The sequence below is a fragment of the Emys orbicularis genome (assembly GCF_028017835.1).
Source record: "Emys orbicularis isolate rEmyOrb1 chromosome 15 unlocalized genomic scaffold, rEmyOrb1.hap1 SUPER_15_unloc_2, whole genome shotgun sequence".
Lineage (NCBI taxonomy): Eukaryota > Metazoa > Chordata > Testudines > Emydidae > Emys > Emys orbicularis.
The window spans coordinates 90,629-104,523 of record NW_027045141.1 but is presented as its reverse complement, the minus strand read 5'-3'; the positions used below and the strand labels follow the sequence as shown (position 1 = coordinate 104,523).

At 61.2% G+C, this 13,895-nt stretch overlaps 1 protein-coding gene across 3 annotated transcripts; it reads right to left on the bottom strand.

The window, feature by feature from the left end:
• Positions 1-305: 305 nt before the first annotated feature.
• Positions 306-7,077, bottom strand: EIF5A (eukaryotic translation initiation factor 5A). Of its 3 annotated transcripts, none has more exons than XM_065422965.1 (7): positions 6,965-7,077; positions 4,935-4,985; positions 2,459-2,644; positions 2,238-2,342; positions 2,004-2,135; positions 1,481-1,554; positions 306-1,257 (listed from the first exon to the last, which is right to left on the bottom strand). In XM_065422965.1, exons 3-6 carry the CDS (start codon positions 2,621-2,623, stop codon positions 1,492-1,494), a joined length of 465 nt encoding a protein of 154 aa, XP_065279037.1. In that variant the 5' UTR covers positions 2,624-2,644; positions 4,935-4,985; positions 6,965-7,077; the 3' UTR covers positions 306-1,257; positions 1,481-1,491. The 3 variants fall into 3 exon arrangements, with proteins under 3 accessions (XP_065279037.1, XP_065279038.1, XP_065279036.1); XM_065422966.1 differs by having other exon boundaries at positions 4,935-4,979; XM_065422964.1 differs by lacking the exon at positions 4,935-4,985.
• Between the last annotated feature and the right edge of the window lie 6,818 nt (positions 7,078-13,895).

Sequence of the window (13,895 nt, the reverse complement as noted above, 5' to 3'; positions counted from 1 at the left end):
GAGAGAGACCCTTCGGCCCAATTAAAACCCAGGGCATTAAGCTCCCCCTCAAGCCAAACTCAGGGGGCACCCCGCGCCAGACCCCCCACCACCACCACTGAAATCAGGGCCCCCTGCCATGAGCTGGGCCCCCCCCCATGCCAGCTGCTGCCCAACCCTGAGATCAGGGCCAGGAACACAGCCCTGCAATGCAGGAAGTGAAGGGGGAGGGGAAGCAGGCCCCTGTTTAGGACAGGAAGTGAACACTCTGGGTGGGGGAGATGGAGAGACCAGAGCAGGACACAGCAGGAGAAACGACCCACAGCTTCGTATTAAACTTCTTTTATTGAGGCTGATTAACAAATGTGGGAGGGGCACAGTGGCCCCTTGACAGCAGGGCAAGGGGGGGTGAACCTGGAGAAGGGGGCAAGAGAGAGTGACCAAGGACACCCCCCATTTGCCCCCACCCCAAGAGCTCCAGCAGGGGGGCCCTCAGGCCTCCCTGGATCCACAGCGGGGGGGGGGGGGGAGCAACTCCACCCCTCGGCCAGGTGGGCCCCGTCCTCCAAACAGCAGGGCAGACAGGGGCCCTTTTAGAGTGGGGGTGGGGCCAGAAGGGGGGCATCGCCCCTGGCAACAGCTGCCCCACAGCTGGGGGGGGGAACCACACAACAGGAAGCAGACAGCTCAGGGTCACCTCAACCAATGAGAAGGCAGCAGGATGCTGTGCCCCCCCCCCAGTCACTCACTAGCCTTTTTGACCTAGGAGAGGCTAAAAAGGGGGGGGGCTGCAGGGGGAGGGGGCAGAGATTCTGTTTTCTGCTGGGTTTGGGGCACCCCCCATTTTCAGAGGGACCTGAGATCTGCAGGGACTTTGGGGGGGGCTCTGAGACCCACAATGGCCAGGTTTTGGGGACCCCACCCTCTGCAGGGTTTGGGGGACATTCAAAAAATGCTTAGGGAGGCTTCCCACCCCACTTCTGTCAATTCCTCTCCCCCCCTTTAAATAATCCCCCCCTCACGCCGATGTAGTGTTCCGAGCACCCCGGGGGGGGAAGCGGGAGCCAAAAACAAACCCCCCGGGGGGGGGGGGGGGAAGAAAGGAGATCAGCTTCCAGAACCAACAAAAAGACCAAATTAAAAGGATTTTTGTTCCTTGGGTTTAAATCCCCCCCCCGGGGGGGGCAGGGGGTTTAAAGGGGGGGCTGAGCCACATGGAGCCGGTTTTGGGGGGGTTGCAATTCTCTCTGGTTCGTAGTAAAAGTTGCTGCCGCCGCCCTGGAAAAGGAAGGAGCAGTTATGGGGGGGCACTGCCTAGCGCCCCCCCCACACTCAGCACCCCACCCCCTGCCTAAGCCTCACCCCACCCCCCAGCCACCGGGCTCTGCAGAGGCTGCTCCAGGCTTGGCTAGCAAGGCCCACAAGTGGCCAGTGCCTTTCGGTCTGGAGGTGCAGGTCTCACCCCCCCCCCCAATGTCCTGTCCCCTCCCCCAGCACCCACCTGTGGTTCCTTTATTTAGCCATGGCTTTGATGGCAACAGCAGCTTCCTCGGTCATGGCGGACAGCACGGTGATCTGGCGGGAGGGGAGGAGGGGGTCACACTCGGTAAGATTCCGCCCCCCCCCCTCCAGCTCCCTTCCTTTGGGGGCGGGGGGAGGGCCAGTCTCTCGATGCTACTGGAGCACACAGGGCCCTGGGTTCTAGTCCCAGCTGGTGGGGTGACTCAGGGCAAGTCACCACCCACCCCTCTGTGCCTCGGTTTCCCCCATCGGGGGGCTAGCGTTGCCGAGCGCCTCCGCGAGGTGCTTTGAGATCTGCTGCTGGAAGACCCAGGGATGATTGTAACCGGGGTCACGGCTCAGCCCTCAGAGTGACGCTGCCCGAGTTTGCAGAGAGCCTGAGCCCGTTGCCGAGCTTGAGCCGCACTGGGCAGCAAAAGGGTGTTAATGCCCCGGCCCTTTGATCCCGGGGGGGGGGGGGCCACCAGCCCTGCCCCCTTCCCTGCTCCCCCACCCCCCCTTACCAGGATCTCTTCTCCACAGTCGTATTTCTGCTCGATCTCTTTGCCCAGGTCCCCCTCGGGCAGACGCAGGTCCTCCCGCACATCCCCGCTGTCCTGGAGGAGGGACAGGTACCCGTCCTGGATCCCGATCAGCTGCAAGGCAAGAGGGGGGGCCCCTTAGCGCCGCTTCAGGGAAGGGGTTCACCTGCCCCCCACCCCGGGGAGGGGTGCGGTTCCGCGGGCACCTCCCCTTACCTGGAAGTCGTTTCTCTTGATGTTGGGCACGTCCATGTTGTGGGTGGAAGGGCAGATATCTTCGTATTTCTTCCCGGTGAAGATGTCAATGCCGACCAGGTGCACCTGGGGGAGCCGGGACAGAGTCACCCTGGGAGCTGCCCCACCGGGAGGGCCCCACCCGCCCCCGAGATGTGGGGCCGCTCCCGGCACTGTGGGCAACGGCGGGCAGAGCCCCGTACCTTGGCGTGGCCGTGCTTGCCGGTCTTGGAGGTGGACATCTCGACGATCTTGCAGGGACGCCCCTTGAGCACCACAAACCCGTTTTTGCGGAGGGCCGAGCACTGCATGGGGAAGGTGGCGGAGGCCCCGGCGTCGCCGGTCTCGAAGTCCAGGTCATCGGCCATGGTGATCGGGCGCTAGAGGAACTGCCGGGGGGAGGGGGTGAGACCAGGCGGGTTACGGTAGCACCCAGAGACCCCAGTGGAGATCTGGGCCCACCCCACTCCCCCATCAAACCAGGGCTTACAGACCCCTCCCCCCCAAATCTGGGGCCCACCCCCTCACACCAGAGCTGACCAACCCCTTCCCCCCCCATCACACCATGGCTTACAGGGAACCCCCCCCCAATCACACCAGGGCTTACGCAGACCCCTCCACCCTGAGATCTGTCTCCCCCACTGCACCAGGGCTCCACAGACCCCTCCCCCCCAAATCTGGGGCCCACCCCCTCCTGAGATCTGCCCCCCCCCCATCACCCCAGGGCTTACACAGACCCCCTCCCCTTGTCACACCAGGGCTTACACAGACCACTTCCCATCCCTCAAGATCTAGCACCTCTCCCCATCACACCAGGGCTTACGCAGACCCCTCCACCCCGATATCTGTCCCCCCCCCCCCCATCACACCAGGGGGTTACGCAGCCCCCTCTGCCCTGAGATCTGGGGCCCCCCACTCCAATAAGTCCTGCCCCGCCCCACAACAAGAGACGCTCCCTGTCCCGGAGAGTCTAACCAGACACGGGGGGGGGGCGGCGGCGACAGCGCCGAGGCCCGGTCCAACGCTTGATCAATAATCGGCCCCCACTGCCTCCCCCAGGCAAGGGGCAACCTAGAGCCCCCCCAAGATCCAGCCACCGCTCCCTCAGCCTGGGCCTAGCTGGTTTCAGACCCTTCTCCGATCCCACCACAACCTCAGACACACGAGAATACCGAGGGGGCGGGGAGGGTGGTCTGGCACCGCGACTCTGCCGCGAGCCTGCCAGGCGCAGGGGAACCAGGGGCAGACGCCCTACGCGGGGCCAGGGCACCCGGCTGCAGCCAGCTCTGGGGAGAGGCGGCAGCGGCTGAGGACAGGACGGAAATGCCAGGGCCATCTGAGGCAGGTGCTGCTGGAGCTCCCGGGTCTGAAACGGGTCGGGAGTATGGGGCACCGGCAGGGATTGGGTGGGGGGGGCAGGACTGGGCTAGCAGGGGGCTGCAGGTGAGGAGTGAGGGGCACTGGCTGGGCTAGGCTAACAAGGGGGGGAGGAAGCCCAGGGCCGGGCTAGCAGGGGGCTAACAGGGAGGGGGGGGAGGAAGCCCAGGGCCGGGCTAGCAGGGGGCTAACACACTGGAGCCCAGAGCAGCACTGGTTTACAGAGGGACTTGGCTCCCAACTCCCGCCACACAGTGCGCGCAGTAGCCCCCCCCTCCGGGCCAGCAGGGCCAGGTGCCCGTTAGCCAGGGCCCGGGGGCAGCATACGTGGCAGCTGGGGAAATCTCTCCAGCAGCCACTGCTGCCATGGGGATTTCCCCTCCCCCAGGGAGCCCCACTGAGCCCCAGGAGCCAGCCGGGGGCACCAGCCCGGGGAGGGGCTACTAGGACACAATGGCACTTCAGTGGCACAGCTGGGGAAAGAACCCAGGAGTCCTGCTTCGCAGCCCTTCCTCCTTAGGGAGGGGAGTGGGATCTAGTTGTCAGAGCACGGGGGCTGGGAGCCTGGACTCCTGGGTTCTCTCCCCGGCTCTGGGAGGGGAGTGGGGGCTGGTGGGTTAAAGCAGGGGGGGCTGGGAGCCAGGACTCCTGGGTTCTCTCCCAGCTCTGGAAGGGGAGTGGGGGGGGGGTTAAAGCAGGGGGGGCTGGGAGCCAGGAATCCTGGGTTCTCTCCCCAGCTGTGGGAAACCCCCCCTATTAAGGGCCGATTCAGAGAACCCAGGCATCCCGGCGCCTCCATTCAAGGCGACTGCCAGCACCTGTTCGTCGGCTCTGCTCCGAACTCCCCCTCAGTCAGAGACTCTCCCCTCCCCCCCTTAGAAAGCAAGTCAGGGCATGGATCGGGGGCCTGGATCCACCCACCCCCCCAGGCGTGCGGAGGGGACCAGCTGACTCATCCCTGACCTAGGTTCAACCAGAGCGGAGCGAGGAGGCCAGGCCTGCTTGCCAAGCGCGGTGACAGGCCAGAAACAGCTCCACGAGGCCGGTTAGGGAGCAGGCAAGCGCCCCCCGGGGCCCGCTAGCCACCGGGCGGGGGGGCTCTTTCTCCCGCTCCAGAGCCTGAGGCAGGCTGCTGGGAGCGAGGCCATGACCCCCAGGGTTAACGGTTCCCGAAGGCACGGGGACGGGCTTTTCCATTTCGGTTCAATTACCGGCAAACAAGCGGTCCAGGCCCAGCCACCTCCCTTCCCCACCATCCTTCCCCCCCGTAACTGATTAGCACAACTGCTCCCCATAGCTCACGCAGGGTGACAGCCGGGCCGTGCAGCTCCACACACGTGCTTCCGTCTGCAGCTGGGGCAGGGGGGGAAGGCAGGAAAAAAAAAAAAAAAAAAAAAAAACCTCTGGCAGCTGAGAAATTGGTGAAAAAAGTTCCTGCCCCGAGTGCCGGGGAAGGAACCAGGCCGGCGCCGTGGCCCCGGCAGCTCCCTCCCACACGCCACATGCGGAGCCGGGGCCCTCCCTGCCCCACAGCTCTGCCCCATGCATCATCCGGCCCGAGCCCCAGCGCCCCGCAGTCGCTCTCACCCTGTGGGTCGGCCGCCCCGTGTACCCAATGCCACTCATCCATCCCCAACCCTGTGCTGCAGAGCTCTGCCTTGATCTCCCTCTACAAACCCACCTAGGCCCCCAGAGAGCCCCCCATTGTACCCCCAAACCACCTAGAGGCTATATCCCCAAAACCCTACTGCAGATTCCAGACTGCCTCAGTTTCCCCCTCCTCACTCTAGAGGCCTTTCTGCACCTCCTCTATGACACATCACCCTTAAAACAGGCCTCCACCCCCTAGAGCCCCCCACCCCAACACGGAAGGGAGCGGTGACTCCCCCAAGAAGGGGAGTCTAAGACACGATGCAGGTCCAGGTACCCCCATTCTCTCTACCCAGAGCATGAGGGGGAGTCTCTCTTAAGCAATGCGGGCCCAGCCACCAGCACTCAGGCCCATTTTTTGGGGGGTGGGGGGAGGTGGAAATCTTCCTTAGAGGAGGGAGGCAATTGTCTCCCCCATCTATTCCCCCCCTCCATGTGTCTTCACCTCATGGTCCTGACCTCACTCCCTGAACCCCAGTTCTTCCCCCCAGAGGCTTCTCCAGATCTCCCAGCCAGCCCTCTCCAGGGGAACCCCTCCCACAGCCCAACAGGGGTTCCCCCACCCCCTCACCCCTCCCTGGGAGATGGCCAGCTCAATCCCCACACACACACCCCAACTCTCCTTCCTCCCATCCCATTCTCTAGGGGGATCCCACACCCTGAAACCCCTCTATCCTATGGGGAAAACCAGAGATCACCTCCAATCCCCCAACCTGCTAAGGGGACCCCCTCCCCCAAATCCTCCTCACTCTAGGGCAACCCACAGTCCCCCTCACCTCCTTTAATTTCCTCCAGGGCAAGGCATAAGCCATTGAGAACCCCTCCCCTCTGCGCCCCACTCTAAGGAGACCCAAGACCCCCACCTTCCTCATCCCCTCCCCACTCTGCCCCCACAAGGGGCCCCCTTAGCTAACCCCAGTTCTTCCCCCCCAGAGCTAACCAGATCTCATTCCTCCCAAGGGGGACCCCACCAGACCCCATCCCTTAGGAGGACCCATAGTCCTCCCCTCACCCCCTCAGAGGGACCCAAACCCTTATCTCCCCTTCTTCCTGCCCCCGCCAGGAGGAACCAAGGGCCACCAACCAGATCGCTGCTTCTCCTTCCCTCTCCATGAGGCCCACCTTCCCATCCCCCACAGCAAGACTCCCCCCGCCCCCAATTCCCAGGGGAACCCAAACTCCCCCTCCATGCTTCCTTCCCCTCCAGGGGGTGGGCAACCCCCCAGCCTTTAGGTGACCCCCAACCCCCTTCAGCCCACCCCCTTCTAGCCCTTAAGGGACCCCAACCCCCCCCCAGCCCACTCCCAACCCCCCCTAGGCCTTAGGGGACCCCAACCCCCCTCAGCCCACCCCTTTCTAGCCCTTAGAGGGACCCCAACCCCCCCAGCCCACTCCCAACCCCCCTGGCCCTCCCCCAGCCCCCCCTCTAGCCCTCAGGGGACCCCCAGGCCTCCCTTCTGCCCCCCCCAGACAGTCCCCCTAGGTCCCACCCCGGACCCCCAGGCGCCCCTCCCCTGAGCCAGGCCTCTCCACGCGGTGTGGGGCGGGGGGAGGGGCGGCGCGGCCTGGCCTCGCTCGCGCGCCGCTCCGACCCCCCATTCCCGCGCGCCCGCGAGGGGGCCCCAACCGCCCCTCGGCCTCGCTCCCGTGCGCACGGGCCAGCCGGCGGCGCGCGCACTCACCCGACCGCGAGCTCAACCGCCGCCGCCGCCGCTTGGCTTCGCTTGTGCTTTGCCTGCCTGCTGCTGCAACCCAGCCCGCAGTGCGCACGCGCACTTATGCCTCCCCACACCCAAACGAGGCGGCCCCCCGCCTGACAGCGGCGCGAGGGGGGACGCCCACGCCGCAGCGCGCCTGCGCCAGAGGGCGCCGCGCCTGCGCAGCTCCGGCAAGCCGGCCCGGCGGCCATGGCGGCGCAGGCGCGCTGGGGAAACGGACGCGCGAGAGCGGCGAGGCCCCACCCCTCCGCACACGCCGGCCAAGTCGCATGAGCGCTCCCCGGCCACCCCGCACGAGAGGCAGACAGTGCGCATGTGCAGAGGAGGGGCCAACTCCGCCTCGCTGCCGGCCCCTGCACACAGACTGGCTCGATGCGCATGCGTACATAAGACACCTTGCCTCGTTCCATCCTGGTATCCATTCAAGGCGCATGAGCATCCGAGAAACGCCTGCCTCATTGCTTCGCCGCAAAACGCTCCAACGCGCATGCGCGCAAGAGCCCCCCCATCGCCATTGAGTATTACCCCGTGTCTATGCTCCATTCCACCGCGCTGGGTTCTCTATTGAGCATGCGCGCAGTTATCCACGCGCACCATCTCCCCGACCCTCCACTGCACGCATGCGCACTTCTAACCGCCCCTCCGGCCTGCCCTCCGTCAACCCGTTGGGGGAACCATAGAGCGGGACCCGGGAGGAGAGAGTCCCACCGCCGGGGGGGAGGAGGGAGGCGGCCATCTTGGAAGCCAGGTGGCCGCCATGGTTACCATAGCAACAGTGAAATTGCGCGTTGCACATTTATGCAAATTAATTAATGAGGCTAATTGAATAATAAAAATATGAACAATCACCCTGAAAGGATTGGGGGTGTTTTACACCCCCCTCCCCGCCCCCCACGGGGTCACCCCTCTCCCACAGGGTCACCCACTCCCCGCCCTTCACGGGGTCACCCCTCCCCCATGGCGTCACCACCTCCCCGCCCCTCACGGGGTCACCCCCTCCCCGCCCCCTCGGGACCACGCCCTCCCCCATGGCGTCACCCCCTCCCCGCCCCGCTGGGGTCACCTCCTCCCCACCCACCCGGGATCACCCCATCCCCCATGGCATCACCTCTCCCTGCCCCCCTGGGGTCACCCCTCCCCCACAGGGTCACCCCCGGGGATCACCCCCTGCCCATGGCATCACCCCCTCCCTGCCCCCCTGGGGTCACCCCTCCCTGCCCCGCTGGGTCACCCCCTCCCCCATGGCATCACCCCCCTCCCTGCCCCCCGGGACCACCCCTCCCCCACAGGGTCACCCCCCGGGATCACCCCCTCCCCCACGGGGTCACCCCCTCCCCACCCACCCGGGATCACCCCATCCCCCATGGCGTCACCCCCTCCCTGCCCCTCACGGGGTCACCCCCTCTCCACCCACCCGGGATCACCCCATCCCCCATGGCATCACCCCTCCCTGCCCCCCTGGGGTCACCCCTCCCCCACAGGGTCACCCCCCCGGGACCACCCCCTCCCCCACAGGGTCACCCCCCGGGATCACCCCCTCCCCATGGCATCACCCCCTCCCTGCCCCGCTGGGTCACCCCCTCCCCCATGGCATCACCCCCCTCCCTGCCCCCCGGGACCACCCCCTCCCCCACAGGGTCACCCCCCGGGATCACCCCCTCCCCATGGCATCACCCCCTCCCTGCCCCCCTGGGGTCACCCCTCCCTGCCCCGCTGGGTCACCCCCTCCCCCATGGCATCACCCCCCTCCCTGCCCCCCGGGACCACCCCTCCCCCACAGGGTCACCCCCCGGGATCACCCCCTCCCCATGGCATCACCCCCTCCCTGCCCCCCTGGGGTCACCCCTCCCTGCCCCGCTGGGTCACCCCCTCCCCCATGGCGTCACCCCCCTCTCTGCCCCCCGGGATCACCCCCTCCCCCATGGCATCACCCCTCCCTGCCCCCCTGGGGTCACCCCTCCCCCACAGGGTCACTCCCTCCCCACCCCGCTGGGTCACCCCCTCCCCCATGGCGTCACCCCCTCCCCACCCCCCGGGATCACCCCCTCCCCCACAGGGTCACCCCCCCTCCCCACCTCCCCGGGATCACCCCTCCCCCATGGCGTCACCCCCTCCCCACCCCCCTGGGGTCACCCCCTCCTGCCCCCCGGGATCACCCCTTCCCCACGAGGTCACACCTCCCCCACGGGGTCACCCCCTCACGGCCCCCCCGATCACCCCTGCCCCCCTGGGATCACCCCTCCCCATGGGGTCACCTTCTTCCTGTCCCCCATCGCCCCTCCCCCACACGGTCACCCCTTCCCTGCCCCCCCAAGGTCACCCCGTCCCCCATGGGGTCACCCCTCCCCCACACGGTCACCCCCTCCCTGCCCCCCAGGGTCACCCCGTCCCCCACGGGGTCACCCCTCCCCCCCGGATCACCCCTGCCCCACAGGATCACCCCCTCCTCCATGGGGTCAACCTCTCCCCGCCCCCCCATCACCCCTGCCCCATAGGGTCACCCCTTCCGCACAGGGTCACCCCCTCCCTGCCCCAAGGGCTCCCCCTTCCCCTGGGATCACCCCTCCTGCCATGGGGTCACCCCTCCCTTCATTGGGTCCCCACTCCCCACCCCCCCACGGGATCACCCCTCCCTCCATAAGGTCTCTGCTTCCCACCCACCCCCGAGTCACCCCCTCCTCCCCTCCCTGCCTCCACATGTGCTGCCCCCCCCCAGGATCATCCCTCTCCCATGCTGGCCCCCCAAGGAGTCACACCCCTCCTCACATGCTACCCCCCCTCAAGGTCACCTCCCTCCCTTGCCCCCCTCATGTTGTCCCCCCCAGGTCACCCCGCTCCTTGCCACCCCACTGAGCCCACCCTGGGTCACCCCATCCCAGCCCCCGCATCGCTGTCCTCCACGGGGGTCACTCCCATGCCTGTCCCCCACGGTAGGGTTGTGGTTGGCGGGTGGTTGCATTCAGCATCATAATCTCGAATTAAAGCTTAATCTTCAAATCCTGGAGACTCCCCAGGCCGATCCTGGGGGGTTAACGATCCTCCGCCTCCTGTGTGTGTGAGTGTGTGTGGTGCCCCCTGCTGGAGAGGATCTCTGTGTGTGTGCAAAAAGAACAGGAGTACTTGTGGCACCTTAGAGACTAACAAATTTATTAGTCTCTAAGGTGCCACAAGTCCTCCTGTTCTTTTTGCGGATACAGACTAACACGGCTGCTACTCTGAAATCTGTGTGTGTGGTGCCCCCTGCTGGAGAGAAGCTGTGTGTGCGTGTGCGCACTGCCCTTGCTGGAGAGAATCAGTCTGTGTGAGTGGTGCCCCTGCTAGAGAGAATTTGTGTGTGTGTGTGTGTGATGTCCCCTGCTGGAGAGACTCAGTGTGTGTGTGTGTGTGTGTGTGTGTGTGTGTGAGATGCCCCCTGCTGGAGAGGATCTGTGTGTGTGTGTGTGTGTGTGTGTAGCGCTTCCTGATGGAGAGATTCAGTGTGTGTGTGTGTGTGTGTGTGCATGCACTGCCCCCTGCTGGAGAGAATCAGTGTGTGTGCATGCACAGGGGTGTCTGCGTGCCGCCCCTTGCTGGAGAGAATCTCTCTGTGTGTTTGTGAATGTGTGTGTGTGTGCGCACTGCCCCCTGCTGGAGAGAATCAGTGCGTGTGTCTGTGTCTATTGTAGTGTCGCTTGCTGTACTGAATCCGTGTGTGTGCTGCCCCCTGCTGGAGAGAGAGAGAGAGAGAGAGTGTGTGTGTGTGTGTGTGTGTGTGTGCATGCACTGCCCCCTGCTGGAGAGAATCAGTGTGTGTGCATGCACAGGGGTGTCTGCGCGCCGCCCTTTGCTGGAGAGAATCTCTCTGTGTGTTTGTGCATGTGTGTGTGTGTGTGTGCGCACTGCCCCCTGCTGTAGAGAATCAGTGCGTGTGTCTGAGTCTATTGTAGTGTCGCTTGCTGTACTGCATCCGTGTGTGTGCTGCCCCCTGCTGGAGAGAGAGAGAGAGAGAGAGTGTGTGTGTGTGTGTGCATTGCCCCCTGCTGGAGAGAATCAGTGTGCGAGAGACGGAAGGCAGGTGGAGGGGGGTGGCAGGAAGAGTTTCAAGTCCAGCTCTGCCCCCACACAGCAACACAACCTCTTTTGTCAATGATTAAAGGAAGCAGAGCTGGAGTTCTACCTGCCTAGATGTTAAGTATCAGGGGGTAGCCGTGTTAGTCTGTATCTACAAAAACAACAAGGAGTCTGGTGGCACCTTAAAGACTAACAGATTTATTTGGGCATAAGCTTTCCTGGGTAAAAACCTCACTTCTGAGGTTTTTACCCACGAAAGCTTATTCCCAAATAAATCTGTTAGTCTTTAAGGTGCCACCAGACTCCTTGTTGTTTTTGCCTAGATGTTGTGACTTTGCAAAAGGATCAAGCCCAACACCCACTGCCTGGAGCAAAAGCAAGCGAGCAAGGAACAGGAACCATCTCGGGGTGGGGAGCTTTCGCTCCCTTTCCAAACCTGTTGTTGTGGGCTGTTAAACAAACAGCTGCCCTGCCCCAGAGTGGCTGCATCTCAGCGGCCAGACAAAAAGATCTTTTCATGAACAGTTGCCCCGTCCCAGAGGTGCGAGGCTCCCTGTATACACAGCTGCTGTGCCCCAACCCAGAAGCAGCTGCATTTTAGCACAGGGTGAATTATTATTATGAGTTCATCTTTACAATACCCTAGCGCCCTGCATTGTACTGTACAAACACGTGCAAAGATACAATCTGTCCCCGTGTCCCAAATGGTTTGTAATCTAAAATAGATGAAGAAAGGAGGGGGCGGGTTAAGGGGGGAGACAGTAAAAGACCATCTTTGCAGATGGATGAATGTGTAACACAGGGGTAGGCAACCTATGGCACGTGTGCCGAAGGCGGCACATGAGCTGATTTTCAGTGGCACTCACACTGCCCGGGTCCTGGCCACCGGTCCGGGGGCCTCTGCATTTTAATTTAATTTTAAATGAAGCTTCTTAAACATTTTAAAAACCTTATTTACTTTACATACAACAATAGTTTAGTTATATATTATAGACTTATGGAAAGAGACCTTCTAAAAATGTTAAAATGTATTACTGGCACGCGAAACCTTAAATTAGAGTGAATAAATGAAGACTCGGCACACCACTTCTGAAAGGTTGCCGACCCCTGGTGTAACAGATGTTACAGGATGAAATTGGTTGAATATAACCTGCAGAGATCCTGCACCCGCTGCTGAGATGCAGCCAGCTCTGGGGTGGAGACAGCTATTTATACAGGGATCTATTGCCCGATGCGGAGATGCAGCCAGCTCTGGGGTGGAGACAGCTATTTATACAGGGCTCTATGGCCCGATGCGGAGATGCAGCCAGCTCTGGGGTGGAGACAGCTATTTATACAGGGATCTATTGCCCGATGCGGAGATGCAGCCAGCTCTGGGGTGGAGACAGCTATTTATACAGGGATCTATGGCCCGATGCGGAGATGCAGCTACCTCTGGAATGGCACCGCGGTTTATTCAGGGATCACTCACCCACTGCTGAGATGCAGCCACCTCTGGGGTGGGGAGCCACCGCTGTTAACACCTGCAAACACATAAACACACGCTTAATCTTAAGCACGCAAATAATACCACTGACACGAGTGCCCCAAACGAAGCTACACGGAGAATCATATTTGCAAATATCGGCCCACTGCGGCCAGCTTAGCGTATAGTTACAGGCAGTTGTAATAGAAATGCCGATAACCGATTAACCGTGCTCCTAGGAGCCGACAGATGCAAGCAATTTTCCAATATGCCCATCACTGGTGGGGGATTCCTATTATAACGTATGCAAATGACACCGCATAATTAGTGGTGATGCAAATAGTAGTGCAAAGTTAGGTTTATGCAAATGCCTGTTACTCTATATTAAAACTGGATCGTTTTAATTCTGGGATATTCATATAGATGCAGCTAGGTTAACAAAACCAGTATCAATGGACCCACACGATAATATATGCAAATAAATATATGCACTCACCGGGTTAAAGGCGGCAATTATATTATATGCAAATGTAATGGGCCGTATACAAATAGATGCAAAATCTGCATATTTATGTATGTGGAGGGATAAAGCCATTGATGAAAATATGCTAATATATGGATGGGGAGGGGCAAGCCAAAAATGGAAGGTATGCAATTATTTGTAAGCAGTTCCAGAAATATGCTAATATGTGCACATGGAGGAACGTGACCCACCAATGAAATGATTTGCAAAGAAATGCACACGCAGGAGGAAGCTAACAGTAACTTATATGCAAATAAATGCAAATACACGCACACAGACCTAGAGCAAGCAGACGCATGCGACTACAAGCAATAAAGGAATGGCACCAACGATGCAAATATATGTAAATATATGCACAATATGCGAATATATGCAAATAGAGCTGCATCGCAAATAGAGCCAGCTATGCAAATAGAAGAATAAGGCATCAGTGCAAAAATATACAACTAGAGGGACAGAGCTCACAATGCAAATATATGCAAATACAGGCACATAGAGGACCAAAACCCAGAACAGAAATATCTGCAAATAATGACCCCCCCTGGAAGAATACCATGCAAAGATACGCAAAACACGCAGAATATGCAAATATTTGTTAATATATGTAAAATATGCAAATAGACTATACAGACACACTCAACCATATGTACAATATAAAAACACATGCAAATATATGTAAAATATGCAAATATACTACACAAACATAGAATATCAGGGTTGGAAGGGACCTCAGGAGGTATCTAGTCCAACCCCCTGCTCAAAGCAGGATCAATCCCCAACTAAATCCCAAAATGGCCCCCTCAAGGATTGAACTCACAACCCTGGGTTTAGCAGGCTATCCCTCCCCCCACATACAC

Excerpts from the sequence above, each read along its gene's own strand:
- EIF5A (XM_065422965.1), bottom strand. The coding sequence starts at position 2,623 with ATGGCCGATGACCTGGACTTCGAGACCGGCGACGCCGGGGCCTCCGCC. Across the intron at positions 2,136-2,237 it reads TCAAGAGAAACGACTTCCAG|CTGATCGGGATCCAGGACGG; the intron begins GTAAGGGGAGGT and ends CTTGCCTTGCAG. Across the intron at positions 1,555-2,003 it reads ACTGTGGAGAAGAGATCCTG|ATCACCGTGCTGTCCGCCAT; the intron begins GTAAGGGGGGGT and ends CCCTCCCGCCAG.